Raw genomic sequence first — 18,027 nt, 5'->3', positions numbered from 1 at the left:
AAACATTACATTACTGTCAACTGTTGCATTTCTCTATCTTTGCAGACTCCAAGTTAAACTGACAGTAAACCCACTAGCATAGCCAGCTATCATTCAATTAAGGATTTGCAAAATGTACTTCCCTGGCCTACGATTCTTGTGTTATAGACTGGACCTGCTTATTCATCACTAACTGCAGATTGCCCTTGTCTCTGAAGTGCAATACAGTTAATCCCTCTTTTTGGAATGCAAACCCATAAGCTTTGAACATACAAAAGTTTGACAAAGTTGCAGGAATCCATGTTATCCAAATAAGATGTATTATCTAAGCTTGCCCACATGCCACTTAGCCATTCATAAGAAGTGGTCCGGGTTGTAAAATTGTCATATTTGTTTCTTTTATTAAAACAAATCTGTATACCTTTGATTATCTTCCTCATTATATAGACTTCTACAACACCAAAGGTATAGTCATATCTTTGTAACAAAACAGCCTCCTAAATGTACCTGTGGTTCTGTCTTTCAAAGCCGTTCTGCACATCTCTATCCGAGCAGAGTGGAAGGGAACATAGCGATCCTGTGGAGACGCCACTAACACGACGTTCTTAAAATACTGCAGCCCTGAAAAGAGAGACGCAGAAACCCTCGTGAGAACATGACAAGCATTCTATTATGTCTCTTTTATCAGACAGAGAAAACCTTAACTTCAGTCACAATTTAATTATCAGAGTATGCCATCTATGTGGCAGATTCAAGCTGATTCTACTTTTTATTCATTTACATGAAGCTTGTCAAAATGTAAAAAAAAAATATGTTGAGTGGTATCTTTTTGGTCTACAAAGATATGTTTCAGAAAAATTCTATAGCTGAACATCTTATAAAAAAGTGTCATATTTTAGGCTTAGTGTTTATATCCTCTCTTGAACAGATTTTTTTTTTTTTACTTTACATACACACCAAAACCTTCTATAGTCTTTAAATGAGAGCATCAATGTACTGAAATATAACAAGATATAAAAACATATATGCTGACTAGTTATATATAGATGCCCGTACACACACAAACCTATATTTATGCATTTATTTATAATTAATGGTAAACAAGGTAAACACTGACGTACTATATAATTTTTTTTTTCTTTTTAAGCCGTCACCAAGGGATTGGGGAATAACCTAATGTTATTACTGGTTCTCCACGTACCTGGTTTCTGACTCAACAGGTACAGAAATGTCCTGCGAGGGTCTGAATGATCTCTAAAGGTCAACTGTAAAAGTGATCCAGATTTCTTCAGTTTTTGCATTAACCACAGACCTAAATAACAAAATGGAGTTAGGTGATCACCAAACATTTACCTAGAAGCATACAAATAATAGAAGCACACAAATCATAAAAATAGCTTTCCAAGCTTTTGAAATTCAATGTGTATCATTTCTCCCAGAGTCTGGATGTTTTATTTAGAGTGTATTTTATTTGTAGTTTTCACAAAACACATCTCTTACAGCATACTTCATAAGGCTATAGACAGGGGAGAAAGCAATGTTATAAATGCTTTAAAATAAAAAAGGCAGGTCGTTTGTTTTCATTTCTTTCAGTATTGGATGCATTCAAGGTAGGAAAGGCAGTCTTTGTTCTAGAATTCCTTAAACTGTTATCCACTTACCTGTACTGACCAAGGTGCTGTTGTTATAAAGCGTTCCCAGGTGGGGCCCCGACAGGGAGAGGAATGTGTGGAGCTTACTCAGGTAGTACCGGAAGCGCGGGCGGGTCAGTACTGACCGAATTATGACATTGCCCAAGGAGTGTCCAATGAAACTGAAGGGACAATTGTAATAAGTTATGAAACACCTATTACTTAAACTTAATATATAAAACAGACAGAAAATGTTAATGTATTAATATATAATGTATTAATATATAAATCATTTAAAAAGCAGAGAAAAACTTAAATGGGTTTAGGGTGATTTAATTCCCCAATATGGTCACACAGAATATTCAAAGTACTGTTCTTTCTGAAGGTTTAACATTGCCACCTAGTGATGGAGAAGGATATCGTTTTGAATCCATGACATTTAAATCAACAAATCAGTTTTTTTTAACCCTGCTTCCTTCGCGTTATTACCTTATCCTGGCTATAGTGAGATTATAAAGCTGAATGTGCTGAATGATCTCATCCAGTAGTCTGTCCGTCATTGTGTCAAAATCAGCAAACGTGTCAGTCTGCAGCAGAGTAAACATGGGAAAGAAAGAAAGAAAAAAAGAGAAAAATATTAAGGGGACAAAATAACAGAAGAAATAGAAACATAGATAAACCTTTTATGAAAATTGAGGTAAAACTGCTGCAGGCTCAAAATGATAAAGTAAATGAAAGAAAATAATTATGAAAAAAAATCAAATAAACAAAACACACTTCTTACATTGTTTCTAGACATATATTAACACTTTTAAATTTGTGAATGTTCTGACCTGATTCCTTTCTGACATTAAGAAGTCGAGTCTGGATCCAGGGAGACCAAGCTCAATGAAAGTCTTCACCAGACGTAAATCTGCGCTGTTTCCTGTGTGGCATTACAGAAGAAGCTGCGTTGACATTTGTCCAGGAAAAACTAAAACATAGTAGTGCTTAAATAATTAAATAATATTACTAGGACTAATTTTATTATATTACATATTATCATATTATTATTGATCACATCAATATCACTAGCTCATGAGTTGAAATATTTGGATCTCCAAATTTCTGAATAAAAACTGTCTGTGTTAATATCACAATGGATGTAAGGGCAGATACTATTAATTAGATATCTGCATTTGTATGTGTATATATAGTGTGTGTATATGTTTTGTAACATCTGATTCAACAGATACACTAAATGTATCATATTTGTAACATTTATATAAATTCGATTTTTCATATTGGACAAAAAGGTTAACAATCCAGGGTTTGGGGTATCGTATTCTATATCAGGGAGTCAATTACCGAATCCTGGCTCAGCAGGCTCTTTAATGATTTAATCAATATATATTTCATTTAATTCCATTATTAAGAAGATGCTTATAACAAAGACTGGCGCTGGATTTGATCTGATCTGATAAAAGATTCTGCTTTTTGAAGAAATCCCTGTCTTTATTATTATTATTATTATTATTATTATTATTATTATTATTTTACTATTCTGCAGGGATTCCTTCTTTCCACCAGAGGACACCAGCTACACATTTTTTCTAGGCGCACTGCAGTGCAGTAAACTTCACTTTAATTATGAAGACAAACACACTGCAAGCTTGTGGGTATTTTTACTTGGGATTTGCATACATATATATGCATTATTTTAATATCAGATCAGGGTGTACAATCCACCAAAAAGTGAATGCAGCCATGTGATTTGAATACCTTGACAAGGCTTCCCCTGCATAGCATTTTCCAGTAAAAACCATTTAGTCTACTTACAGTCTCAGATGACATACTCATATGAACCCACTATATCATAACCAAATTGCTAGTCTAGTAAGGCTGCAGTGGAGCATTGCCAAACATATTGAAATAAACATATTGTATTATTCACAAGGTCGTTTACATTTGGGAAGGAGCATTTCTCTCTCTATCAGGAAAACACACTCAAACCAATAGTCAATGCTTTCAACAAAATAGCTTTGGGGAAAAGCCAGTTCCCTACTTACTAACCATCTAACCCATGGACACACACAACCAAGTGAATCCCATCATCAAATTCCTCATCATCTTCCTCAGGTGGAAAATATGGCACATCAGAAGCTAGCTGTGGTAGATCACTGTAGATAGTGCCTTGAAAGTTCAACTCTTTCAGCAAGTCGTCTTTGGCTTTATAGAAACTGTGTAGGATTAGATCAAATGTACAAAAATATCACATGGTGCATGTATAAGTGTTGACAAAAAACAATATAGTTCAGTCATAATTAAATAAAATGTACTTTTTTAAATATTTTACTATAAGTTTCTTGGTTTCTTGTGATCAATAGAATGTGATCCATTCAGTCAATCATATAGTGAAAACAAATCTATTCAAATATTTGTCTAGACTAATATTTTATTAAATGATCGATAAATTAACTACCCATTTGTGGATTTATTGTAATAAATGCTGTACTTTTTTATTTTATTTGGTTTATTACATTAGTTTTAACTTTTTCTAAGACTTACACTTACTTTAGCATTCTCTCATTGGATTCCTCATCAGTACAAAAGGAACTGGAAGATACAACACCAAAGGATCCAAGGGGCTGTCTAGTGATGGGCGATGTCGCTTGCCTCACCGAAATCCCACTGACAGAAGGAGAATCTCTGAGCACAGATGAAAATGGCAGGCATGTCGGGGCACACGACACTGACAAATTCACCACTTCCACCACTTTCCTGTTTACAAACGCCAACCCCGAACTTGGGATTTTTGAAGATTTTCCTTGCCCTGCAAAAGCCTGATGATCAAAGACATCTGTCTTAATACTATTGTGGTTTTCTTTATCAGTATCTTGGCTTTTATGTTGGCTCTTATTTCGATCAAGCAAAACTTGATCCACTGTAACCTGCTCATTCAGTTCAATTTGATGGAAATTGTGGTTGGCCTCACTAGCCGAATCTGTGTCTGTGTTGCACAACGATGCCCCAGTCTCTCCTATATTCAAAAGGTATTCTTTCTGGTCAGGCACTGGAGCTTCATAACTGCAGTGTGGTGAGTCTTGGCTATATGCGAGTGTATTCTCATATTTGATCACGTTGTCATTTTTGATATTCCCTGGACTCCCACTTAATTCAGAAAATACTGACTCATGGAGACCACCTTCATCCACAAATTGTTGAAAAAGCAAAACCTCTGGTACACTACTCAACACCAGTTCAGCTTCCTGAAGGTTCACCTGGCTCTGCTGTAGTTCTAGCTCAGCAGGTCCTTCAGCATCTTTTGAACTGTCATAACTCTCCATGTAGGGCATGCGTTCCTGCTGATTTGAATAGGTTTCCCAATTAAATACCGCACCGTCAGGCATATCCCCTTCTAGAATATCATCTAGAGAAGAATTGTGTCCAACAGGATGATCAAACTGTCTGCCTGCATTTCTAACCAAAGCTGCATAACTTTGTGGATCAGAGTCACTTGTTATATCACTTTCTGACTGCGGATCCTTGTTGGCAGTTTCTTGGTCCTCTTCGGTGTCCTCAGGACTACTGATCTGTGGAGCAGACACTGACTTTGTCAGTTTACTGAGCTCCACCTGTTCCTCTTCCTCGTAGGGCAGAGAGCTTATAGAAGTCAAGGAGGCCTGTATTCCACTTGGTAAACTTGCATTGCTCTCCGTCTGACAGCCCTCCAGGGAGTTGCGATGTACTGCATGTCTCCTAACCAGGTGCTGCAAAATGTCCCGATCACCAGAGATGTCCTGAGGTCTGAGGCGCACATCCGGCCAAGCGACAGAGCTGGGCTCACTCTCAATCCCTGAATCCGAAATAACAGAGGAGGATCTCTTCATTACCTTGGAGCTGCTGCTACAGCGTCCCTTGCCTGCTATGTGCATGTCCTCTTTATCTGTGTCACATTCACTAGACGCAGTTGGCGTCCTGCACTGCTCTGAGGCTGGGTAATCCACGACAGACAAGCTGGTTAACAGCATGTCTTCGTTCCGGTAAACCTTGAACACAGGATGTGGCGTTGTCACTTTTGAATTGCTGCTGTCTGAAACATTCAATTCAGATACATTTTCCTCAGTTTCATTTGTGTCATTTTGTTCAGTTTTAATACACACTTTGCTTTCCGGTCCATTCTCTTCCAGATCCACAGTATGAGAGGCTATGTCTGCAATGTCAGAGCTGTTTAGGTCTAAGCCTGCAGTTTGGTTTGATGTTACTACCAGTACAACCTCCCCTCTGTATGGATCCATATCACTAGGCCTGACTTCAATATACGTCAAACCCGTGTTAGTGTGTTCATCCGTTTCATCAAAAATTAGATCTGAGGGAATTGGTTCCTTAAGCTGAGAATCCCTGGAATTTGTTTCTGAGGGATCAAACTCCTTAAGGTTATTATTGCTTTCGCAGTGTTCAATCAAAGAAACATAAGTTGGTAAGTCTATGGAACCATCACTCTGGGAAAGGTTTTCATTTATTGCTAGTGTTTCTGAGGCATGCTCAGCGGTCATGCATGCAGTATTGGCAGTGACTGCGGAGGCTTCAGTGTCTGACGATGCTGTCTCATTACTTTCGGGAGAAGATGGCACAATTGGTGCTGCTGAAGTAACACTGTCCAAATTTTGATCTGAAAATGAAAGCAATACAATGTTCAAATGTAATAATACAATATTGAACATACAGGCAAATAAGATTTTAATTTCCTTTTATTAGTGTAAAAAAGCAAAACATCTGATTTGTCAGTAATGCAAGAGTGTGCAAGAGCTAAAACCTAAAAGTTTCATACATCTATTCGCAAAAATACAAAGATAAAAATACGTGGATATTTTCAATGATTCAATGATTTTTTTAAACTTCTGCATATATATGTTATCAGTATTTTGTGTTCTTATGCTGTTTTGTGTATACAGGCAAATGTTTGCAGATCATCACTAAACATTTTAAATATTTAGAAGATGAAAAGGGACTACTGACCTGCTCTGGGGTTTTCTACATATCTGTCTTCAAAAATAATTGGAAGAGTATTCCAGTCCCCGTCTATATCCAGACACTCCACAGGTAAAGGGGGCATCCGTGTGAGATACTCTGAGCTCCTGACCTCTGACGCAATCTGGCTGTGTCTCTGTATTCTTCACACACACACACGAGCAAAAGACATAGAAAATGACAACAGCACTTCCATAGACATATCACAATGAGAGATCCACACCACAATTGGACATAACTCAAGAAGCATTTATGGTGATTGCTCTTGTAATTATGTCACTGTTATAAGTCCTATCTTTTAATTATATAAGAACTTAAATGTAAATTATGGAGTATTTATAAGGAAAATACATTTACAAATGTGTACTTTAAGTGAACACAAAAGAAAAACTACTTATACTCACAGCTCCTCTTGAAATGTTAAAGATGCAATTTTGGGATGTTCTGTAAAAAAGTATGCTTCTGAAAATCTTCTAACCTGAAAACAGGATATACATATTACAGACATTCTTTCAAACACTATCAATTCCATTTTAAACATTATTTAAAAGTTAACAATGTATTTTTAAATCTTATTTCTACAGGATAAACAAACAATAAAATAAATAAAGACATTTACAAAAACACATACACATTTTGTTTTAATTTGAGAAAGAAAAATAGCCAGTGGCTCTCATATCTGATTTAAATCCACTAGAGGGTATTCATTGCATATATTATATCAAGTAGCTCTCACTTTTGATTGTAGAGTATCTTCTTAATGAGAACATTTGCTACACAGTTTCAGTTGGACAATTAACTGAAGTAAAATTAAACATCTAGCTTTCATCTAAAAGTACTCCCAGAGCTGAAAACGAATATATGAAGATTCATCTAAATGTCAGACTTTATGTTAAAAGTTTAATTTCTTGAAAGCCTGTAAAATACTTAATGAGCAAACAAAGAAAGTATAAAATAATAATTTTATAGTAAAATTTAATCGAGCTATAAATTACTTGAAATGATAGATTTATTAAAATTATATCTTTACATTTGAATAAAGAAATTAGAATGTTCTTATCATATCTATCAGAACAGGTTGATTAGTTACATACTCATTTTAATCAAGTTAATTAAATACATAAGTTTAAAAATGGAAAGAAAGAAAGAAAGAAAGAAAGACATTTTTTTCTAATCAGCAGCATCTCTTCATTGTGTTGAAAGTGAGATTCTGAATATGGTTCCACCTCTCCCATTTAACCATTCATTAATATTAAAATTAATCTATATTAACTAAAAGAGAATTGACTAGGTCCTATAATGTTACACCTACAGATATTCAGTTTTCCAATGAATTTACAATAATTACAAATGAACATATAAATATGTTTTGTATTGTATCAGAAGTATTTGAAAAGTGCTTTAGAGCACAAATGAAAAAAGCAATATATCTCTTTTTAGTTGAGACAACTATTAATGTGAAAACTTTCAAAGCTTTAGAGCACTGGGCTTCTCACTGGAATGCGTCATATTTGCATAACAAAAACTAAAATATTGAAGTGCTTACCCTTAATGTGTGATGCTCCTGAACCAAGTAAGACATGACTTCTGCCTGAGGAACAACGGCCTCAAGAAACTGACTCCATAGAGCCGTGAGATGGGAACAGAGCTGAGTTAAATCTCTACTGATCTGCTCAGCAACTTTATCATGACTATTCTGTACCTGCCGGACAGAAGAAAGCTAAAATCAAACAAAGTATAGCACATAAACCTTACCATATACGTTATTCTATATTTGTCTGAATCCATTTCAAAACAATTTCAAAAATCAATCTGTTCATGGAGATGATATATTAAATTATCTCCAAGACAATTTAACTAGTTGTGGTTGTATGCTATAAGATAATTGCAAGCGAGTTACAAGTTTCTCAGGAAATGTTTTGTAAAAATTAAAGTAAAGGTATACTTAAAATAAAGTTTCATACTGTGTAGTGAATAAAACCATTCATAATATCCTCTATTAATCTGTACACTGGGTGGCAGTGTTGTTTCAGCGCTGCTTTTTCTTACACCCCGAGTAAATATAGACTGGTTTCCTGGAAACTCAGTACTAGAGAATTGTCTGAACAGAGAGAGAATGAGTAATTGAGCAAACTCTGAACAACAATGATAACACCTCAATTAATCAAGCAATTGGGACATTTGAGAACATGTGGGTAGCTGAGCAAATCACCTCATGGCTTTTTGTAAAGAAACAGAACAATAATATGAAAGAACATGGTAAATACAATCATGTCCGATTACCACGCACACTGACTAAATAGAAGTAGCTAGATTTGCAAGAGTGCACTGCAGACCTCTGTACAAATTGTATTGTATCCTCCCATAGTGTGACTATTGTTGGTATGATTACATTTTTTTAATCAGGGCCAAGTGAGCATAACAGGTTTGTCATAACTGAACTGCAGCATGTCTGAAACAAATAACAATGAGGTTAATCAGCATTGTCTGTTGATCAGTGTCAAGGAGGACAATACACATGGTAAAACCACAGCTGCAACACACCCAACCCAAGGTTTACTCTTACAGTTTGACATATTTCAGTAATTCAAACCTTAAGACAACTTATACTGATCTTTAAATATTCCATTCCCCACGGTCTAATAAAATCCCGCAAATATTCAGCATAATTATTTACAATTGCACAGTAAATGCTTCATATAAAATAGTAGTTACAAACTATATTGTAAACAGCATAATTACACGAGATTTTGAATATTAAACTTTTACAACTGCATTGCTTTGGCTGACTGCATGATTAAAAACATATGCTAACATGCAGTCTTAGCAAAAAATGCAATTTTGCATTATTACATCCATTCATCCATTTTCAATATCTGCTTCATCCAATACAGGGTCAGGGTGAGTCGAAGTCTAACCCACCAGACGAAGGGCGCAATGTAGGGTACAACCGGGATAGAAGGTCAGTTAACTGCAGGACAGCACACACAACACACTCAAATGGCGTCATGGGCAATTTAGCGTAGCCAGACTACTTAAGCAGCAGGTCAATGGGATGTGGGAGTAAACCAGAGCACCTGACCAAAACCCATCCGGTCACTGCAAGAACATGCAAACAGGCAGACCTGCCAAGGCCAGAATCAAACCTGCATCCTTGAGCTTATGAAGCAGTAGCACGAACTACTGAGTCACCACCCCACCCTATTTTGCATTACTGAATTTGAACTGAATTTGCATTACAACACAAAAAACTAAATGTATTACATCAACGCCGCAGCACATCTTGAAATACAACACAGAAAGCTCATGCCATTATTACTGTTTGCCAAGGGCATTCATTTAAATAACACAAACCTGTAGTTCAATTGAAAGCTGGGTTAGTGTTTCCTCAATCGGAAGCTCCTCTAAAGAGAGACGTAAAAGTACATGAATTGCAATACAGACGAATAGACATCATAGTGAACATCTAATGTGAATTTAAATTCAACAAAGGGAATGTTAGACACTACATGATGCACTACATGGATTCTGAATAAGTGGACCTTCCAATTAATTTCAGTGTAGTACTTTTTTTACTTGTACAATGAACTAGCTTGTTTTAATAATTACAGAAGTGAATTTAGAAAAAGTATGATTTTGGATTAATTAAGCTAGCTTAATGAGAGAGAGACAGAGTATTTTTTTTTTATTGCCAAATCCCTCTAACAGCATTACTATGGCACACTGCAAACATTTTTGTGACCTTTGTCTAAAATACCCCAGTGCAGTGGCATTTGAAAAATACAACCATAAACAAGACTCTAGTGAATGTTTGACAATCTTATTTTTAGAAATTCTGGTTAACAATTTAAAATTGTGCTGCATGTTTCAAATGGACAACATCACATTATCTCACATGAATTGGATAATACAAAAATGTAACGTTAGATCCTAAAGTGGTGAGACAGCATTCAGTGTATGTATAAACAGGAATGAGTGTCAGGAAAATGCACAGAATGGCTTAAGTAGAAGAAAGATTTCCCATTTTACAAATGTAGGGTCATTTACCTATTTCCACTTGAGGCACCTCCGGGATCTCTTTCATTAAACCGACAAAATAGGTACGCAGACCTCTGTGTGCAGCCAGCAAGAGACGACACAGTCTTCTGTGCCATGTGTATGCACGTTGCATGCAGTTTTCAGATGGAACATAAAAGCTGCCCTGTAGCGAGACAATGACCAAATGTTGAGGTTTTTGTGTTTGTTCAATTGTTGTAGAACAATTGTTGGAAATATACGTGTGTGTGTGTGTGATACCATTGGATGATATACAAAGCTTTTGATCAAGTTAAAAGAAAAACAACACGTCTTAGAATAACAACTACACACATATGTATACAATGTGATTTTTTGTATCATAGCGGCTTGTATAATATGATTTGCACACTAAATAGAAGAAGATGATGAATGATCCATGTAAGCTTTCTTCTGATTTGTCATTGTAGTTGCATGACCAAGGCCATCTGTGAGTCCATAAGTGAACAACATCTGAAAATGTGTACAGCATCTTGAGAGACTGAATAATTAAATTACGATCAAACACTGAACTCGTAGCATTCGCCCTCTAAACACAGCTTGTCTCCAACAGTAAAAATCAGTGCTTATGTGGCAGGACATTATATAACTAAGAGAACACAGCTTTTTGCTCCCATCATTCAATTCAAGGATAGGCAATTCCTATGCAAAATTGTTTATAAATAATTGTATCTGAAAACTAAGGGAAAACTGTAAATACAAAGCAAGCAGCTACAGATCATATAATTACCAAGCAGACCAAAAGTGAATCAGTTTCACATGTATTCAGCTTATTGTGTCAAATGATAGAAAATGTGTCTGGGTGATTCTCTCTCTTGACACGTTGAGCAAATGTGCACACATTCCAGACGCAATATGATTTTTCTCCCTAACACTGACCAGCTTATAGGATTATACAGTAAATCCCTATTTCTTGCAACTAAATGAATTAACATGAATTGAGTAGAGCAGCAAAACACCACCACTGATGCATTTGTTCGAATTTTCCAAATCAGATCGGGTCCATATCTGAGAAACTTTTTGTTTCACAGCTGTTTGTTTGTTTTAAAGCAATTGTCCTTCACCCTCCTCTGCATCTACCCTTTAAATGCCTACTATAATTTTCTAAACCCTCCTGGCTAAAAAGGTTTTCCCCATTATCATGTAATTACATACTCTGTTATTACCTCACTCCTGCATGCCCTTACCAGCAAAAAACATGTTTTTTTCTGGTGGGGGTTATTCATCCTACTCATATTTAATATTAGAGGACTGGTGTATTCTATCATGGGATTGGGTGGCAGAAAATCATAATGTGCACTTGTTTAGCTATAAACCCCTCATTATGTCAAAACCTGATGATACAAAATGTATCCTGAAACTGTTTTTTGATGTCAGCTTCTAAACATGTATAGTTTAAAAGACAAGCACTCAGTGATCAGGAGTGCTGTCATTACAGAGATTTAACAGTTTATATGTATTAACAGTACTGTGCAAAAGTTTTAGGCAGGTGTGAAAAAATGCTGTAAAGTAAGAATGCTTTCAAAAATAGACATGTTAATAGATTATATTTATCAATTAACTAAATGCAAAGTGAGAAGTCTGGTCAGAAGTGGCCTTCATGGAAGACTTGCGGCCAAAAAGCCATACCTCCGACGTGGCAAGGCCAAGCGACTCAACTATGCACGAAAACACAGGAACTGGGGTGCAGAAAAATGGCAGCAGGTGCTCTGGACTGATGAGTCAACATTTGAAATATTTGGCTGTAGCAGAAGGCAGTTTGTTCGCCGAAGGGCTGGAGAGCGGTACACGAATGAGTGTCTGCAGGCAACAGTGAAGCATGGTGGAGGTTCCTTGCAAGTTTGGGGCTGCATTTCTGCAAATGGAGTTGGGGATTTGGTCAGAGTTAATGGTCTCCTCAATGCTGAGAAGTACAGGCAGATACTTATCCATCATGCAATACCATCAGGGAGGCATCTGATTGGCCCCCAATTTATTCTGCAGCATGACAACGACCCCAAATACACAGTGACACTCATTAAGAACTATCTTCAGAGTAAAGAAGAACAAGGAGTCCTGGAAGTGATGGTGTGGCCCCCACAGAGCCATGATCTCAACATCATGGAGTCTGTCTGGGATTACATGAAGAGAGAGAAGCAACTGAGGCTGCCTAAATCCACAGAAGAACTGTGGTTAGTTCTCCAAGATGTTTGGGCCAACCTACCTGCCAAGTTCCTTCAAAAACTGTGTGCAAGTGTACCTAGAAGAACTGATGCTGTTTTGAAGGCAAAGGGTGGTCACACCAAATATGGATTTGATGTAGATTTTTCTTCTATTCAATCACTTAGCATTTAGTTAATTGATAAATATAATCTATTAACATGTCTATTTTTTAGAGCATTCTTACTTTACAGCATTTTTTCACACCTGCTTAAAACTATTCACAGTACTGTACATATATAAATATACATAGTCTTAATTTGCACACAGCACAGATTAAAATTAATCTGAAAATGCTGGGATAAATAGCTAAAAATCATTATGCTTTATACAATTGCTATAAAACTCCATTCTCTCAAATTCTAGGCAGTAAAATGGTTCAACTAGAACAACACTGCAAATGTGGCAGTTTCAGGTAAAAGTGTTAAATAAATAAAGCAGGAAGCAGCAGGACTGTACTATACAAATTTCACCTGCAGGTACAGCACAGTAAACCCACTCATTACTGTGATCAAAAGAGGCCCCCTGTGCAGCTAAACTGCTTCATTATTAAACCCCCCCACAGGAGGTTGGTGTAAAACATGTAACGGGGAAAAAAAATGCTCATTAGAATTTATAGTGTCTGCCTTCAAAACAAGGGGGGGAAAAGCATAATTCAAATAGGTTTTTAGCTGACATCCACTGATAAAAATAAAATATGTGTATCCTTCTACATGCAGAGCAACCTAAAGATCCGAGCTCAGCTTTCTGAATCTGAAATATCTGTTAAGATTTTGAAGGTCTTCACATTTTCAAATAATTGTCCCAAGTGCATTGTGCTCAGAGTAAAACGTCTTGCTGTTTAAGTGAAGTGCAGCATAAAACCAAAGCAAGACACATTTAAAAAAAATGCAAAAATGCTTGTGTTGGCATTTTGTTCACCTTCCCAGCGGCAGAACATGGATTTTGAACGGTGATCATGAGTGCATGTAATCTGCTTGCAGTTTCCCCGAGATTAAATTTGCAGAGTAAAGATATTAATTTGGCTTTCACCCACATGTGGTTCTCTGTTCTGCTGGATCTCTCGAATGCTAATGTTGCATCAGTAAGGCTTGACAAAATTGGTATGCTGTCTCAGAAGCCTCTTCACACCCTTCCAGGTTTCATAAATTGGCTTTTGAAAGAGAAAACCATCAGACAGTGAATTAAATATTTTTCCTCCATACTTAAGCTAAACTCTTGGTGTACAAATCCCCTGCATCAATGTACATTTTTTTTGCTGGTCTAGCTGGCTTTTGGGGTGTGTGTGTGTGTGTGTGTGTATGAAGGAGGTAAGATTGCTTGTTCACATAGACTTCAGTAGGACCATGGCTCAGATCTAGTATATTAATGTTTATTAGTCCCTAAGGCATCTATTGAGTTTAAAGGGAGAAACTGTAACAAAGTATACCATGTATATGAGCCCTGTTACACTTATATGTTTCCTTTGGGTTCTCAATAGTTTACAAATCCCTTGGTGCTAGCCTTTTAGAGTAGTGTGTTTTGTCACTTATTTGGGCTGTGTAGCAGAAATGCCCTGAGATATTGTCAAGAAGGCAGTTCCAATTCAAAATCTTGCCACATATGTTTAATAACCACTATGTGAGTGTTGTTAAAGTACCATGTGGTTGCTCATCAGTGGCCATAAAGTGAAACAAAACCCATTCCTTATGGGTTTTGAAACTGTATCATTGTATTTTAAAAATAAAATGTATATTGTTCATACAACAAGAAACTACAAAAGAGAAAATTGTTTGGTTAAATCACAACTCACTATCTAAGGATTCAATGCTATTGTTTTTATTTGAGGGCTAGGTCACAAACCATTAAAGACCCTAAGTAACTTTTTTTAAATGTAATTTAGTAGTATTTTCTGCATCCTCATCCAAATCTCCAGGCAGGAGATCTACCCCAATTTGGAAGTCAACAGGGGTTATGCATGATGATTAGTTATTGATACTATCTTACCTCTGTTAAAACAGGTTTGCAGTATCCTGCCCCAAACATGAGGGTCTCTAAAGACATGGCAGACTGATCTGCTCCATTCTCTGGAGAACCTTTTCCCAACCAGGAGCCCTTCCCTGAGCGAGCAAAACTGAGATGAGAAAAAACAATATCACTTCATATTATTTCAGCATCTTTACAAAATAATTAATGTTTGTTGCATTCATGATGGTTGTACTATTTTGATTAAATATAACTCACAAGTCTAAGAAAAAAACAACTGTGGATTTATATTACAAACCTCAGGTAATTAGTAATGTGTACAATTCTTCATAAGACATGTGTAAGATATTCCTGTTGAGCCAATAATAGATTAAAAAAAGACAAAGACAACCAAGATAATAATATGTGTAATTATCAGCAGGCTCCTCTGTGGGTTAAGTGCTTTTTTATCTTATTTTTTCACCCCTTTGTATATTCAGTAGAAGCCTTCCACCAGCTACTAATTTTGGAAGAACTCCAGTTGTGAAGATTTTCCAACACTGAGAGAAGTTGATGTATTTATAGTCAAGCGAAGCTGGCAGGAATCCTTCTGTTTTGGTTAAACACTTGATAAATTAATCCCTTATTGACAAAGGGATTCGATTTCAATGGTATTTTTTATAAGCTGTAAACAGCATTCCATCTTTATATTCCAAATTGATCTGTGGTACATAAACGGCTAGGGAATTCTGTAGTGCAGAGAGTGAACCCTTCCAAACATTTGCTTTTATCGTGGAGAGCTTATTTTTCCTTAAGAATTTGAATGCCTGCAGGTAACAATTAACCCATGGAAATGATTTGAACTTGAATTTGAGCCTTTTTCAAATGTTTTCAAGCAATGAAATCATAAATTAGAATATAAACACTAAACTATTCAGTTTATACACCGATCAGCCATAACATTATGACCACCTGCCTAATATTGTGTAGGTCCCCCTTTTGCCGTCAAAACAGCCCTGACCCGTCGAGGCATGGACTCCACTAGACCTCTGAAGGTGTGCTGTGGTATCTGGCACCAAGACGTTAGCAGCAGATCCTTTAAGTCCTGTAAGTTGCGAGGTGGGGCCTCCATGGATCGGACTTGTTTGTCCAGCACATCCCACAGATGCTCGATTGGATTGAGATCTGGGGAATTTGGAGGCCAAGTCAACACCTTGAACTCCTGATTCATCAGACCAGGCCACCTTCTTCCATTGCTCCGTGGTCCAGTTCTGATGCTCACGTGCCCATTGTAGGTGCTTTCGGCAGTGGACAGGGGTCAGCATGGGCACCCTGACTGGTCTGCGGCTACGCAGCCCCATACGCAACAAACTGCGATGCACTGTGTGTTCTGACATCTTTCTATCAGAACCAGCATTAACTTTTTCAGCAATTTGAGCTACAGTTGCTCGTCTGTTGGATCGGACCACACAGGCCAGCCTTCGCTCCCCATGTGCGTCAATGAGCCTTGGCTGCCCATGACCCTGTCGCCGGTTCACCGCTTTTCCTTCCTTGGACCACTTTTGATAGGTACTGACCACTGCAGACCGGGAACACCGCACAAGAGCTGCAGTTTTGGAGATGCTCTGACCCAGTCGTCTAGCCATCACAATTTGGCCCTTGTCAAAGTCGCTCAGATCCTTACGCTTGCCCATTTTTCCTGCTTCTAACACATCAACTTTGAGGACAAAATGTTCACTTGCTGCCTAATCTTGCTGCAGTCAGTATCCCACCCACTGACAGGTGCCATGATAACGAGATTATCAGTGTTATTCACTTCACCTGTCAGCGGTCATAATGTTATGGCTGATCGGTGTATGTACATATATAGTAGGTAGAGGTACATATAATTAATTCACAAAATTAATACAGATACAGACATGCTCTTTTCAGCCACACTGCCTTATAAATGTCAAACAGAAAGTTACCTTTGAGTGTTTCCAAAAATCAATATTGCTCTGGTGCCCTACCTGATCAATGGTTGATGTAAGGCAACCAGTGAACCATGGATGGAGACGGAGATCACAGAGAGATGGAAGTAGTCAAACATCACGGGGACATGATGGTGCAGGCCTCTCCGCGGGTGAAAGTGAAGACCCAGTGTCCGACTGCTTATTAGAGGGACAGCACCAATATCACTCAACCTGGAAATTGGAGAGAAGTGTTTTTGTTTTTTAAAGATAACTGTCAGCAATACATGAATGTGGATGAATAGCATTATTATTAATGTCTCGTGTTTATAGACAAGCAAGCAGAGTTTCTCCCTCAACAGTAAGCCACATTTTTAGTTTTTTACTGTGGAAAGGAAATATATGGTGATGATCATCCACTGAGCTTCCAGTACCTCTAATTCATAACATATCTAATAACAAAATAGCTAGTGTAAGAGAAATAAGACCAATCTGATGTATTAATGCAGTGATGACTTAGTGTTCTTTTATACACTGTTACAGAGGCATGCCAGTTCAAATTTGGTAAAATATATATCCTGCTCAACTTCGAACAGCACAAAACAGAATTTGCTCAAATTTAATTCTGTGACTGACAGGTAGAATATGGTTTTGCAATAAGAAAAGATAAAGAATTTGCCAAACTAAGTCCTGTCAAGTCTGTGAGTCTGTCAAAGACTGACCTACACTTGCCGAGAAGAAACTTATTAATACATGAAACACCATTCCAGTTTAAAAGTTGAGAAGTTAATGGTGGTTGTGGTTTTAAGTTTAGGTAGCCTGGCACTGATTTATTTTCACCATGACATATCTCAGCATTCTGTGTTGCCCTTCACTCCATCTGTTGTTGTTGTCAATGTTATCATATCTCTGTGTTCAGCACCTCAGTACACCCCTTGCCTTTGGCTGGTACTCATTACTGTCAGAAACCTGGCAGCATTCTTCGACAGCACTCTCTTAGCTGGGAATAACTGTTTATATACTTTATGAAATAACCAATAAAGTTTGAAAAAGTTGTGGGGAAAAAACTGTCCAGATGCTCATGAAACTATAATAAGATAGTACATACTGCTGCTCATTGTCAGTGAAATGCAGGTCTAGTTTTAGTTGGAAATCAACTTCACTCAAAGCTTCTTCTACCTGTGAAAGAGAAATAAATAAGGGAAAATATGTAATATATACTTTTTCATATGTTAAATTGG

The 18,027-nt window shown here is 37.1% G+C and overlaps 1 protein-coding gene across 1 annotated transcript in view; it reads right to left on the bottom strand.

The window, feature by feature from the left end:
- fam135b (family with sequence similarity 135 member B) overlaps positions 1 to 18,027 on the bottom strand; it is a 38,079-nt gene that overhangs the window by 2,238 nt on the left and 17,814 nt on the right. The window contains exons 4-18 of the mRNA XM_066715847.1: positions 17,895 to 17,965; positions 16,847 to 17,020; positions 14,880 to 15,006; positions 10,668 to 10,821; positions 9,975 to 10,024; positions 8,167 to 8,322; positions 7,025 to 7,098; positions 6,609 to 6,763; positions 4,164 to 6,261; positions 3,663 to 3,829; positions 2,444 to 2,535; positions 2,100 to 2,197; positions 1,641 to 1,792; positions 1,181 to 1,291; positions 487 to 600 (exon numbers count right to left, since the gene is read on the bottom strand). Of these exons, the coding sequence (XP_066571944.1) occupies positions 487 to 600; positions 1,181 to 1,291; positions 1,641 to 1,792; positions 2,100 to 2,197; positions 2,444 to 2,535; positions 3,663 to 3,829; positions 4,164 to 6,261; positions 6,609 to 6,763; positions 7,025 to 7,098; positions 8,167 to 8,322; positions 9,975 to 10,024; positions 10,668 to 10,821; positions 14,880 to 15,006; positions 16,847 to 17,020; positions 17,895 to 17,965 (3,793 nt within the window). The remainder of the gene's footprint in view (positions 1 to 486; positions 601 to 1,180; positions 1,292 to 1,640; positions 1,793 to 2,099; positions 2,198 to 2,443; positions 2,536 to 3,662; positions 3,830 to 4,163; positions 6,262 to 6,608; positions 6,764 to 7,024; positions 7,099 to 8,166; positions 8,323 to 9,974; positions 10,025 to 10,667; positions 10,822 to 14,879; positions 15,007 to 16,846; positions 17,021 to 17,894; positions 17,966 to 18,027) is intronic.

This window comes from Amia ocellicauda, chromosome 10 (assembly GCF_036373705.1).
Source record: "Amia ocellicauda isolate fAmiCal2 chromosome 10, fAmiCal2.hap1, whole genome shotgun sequence".
Taxonomy (NCBI): domain Eukaryota; kingdom Metazoa; phylum Chordata; class Actinopteri; order Amiiformes; family Amiidae; genus Amia; species Amia ocellicauda.
Note: the sequence above shows the minus strand (reverse complement) of the source record. Positions and strands in the feature narration are given on the sequence as shown.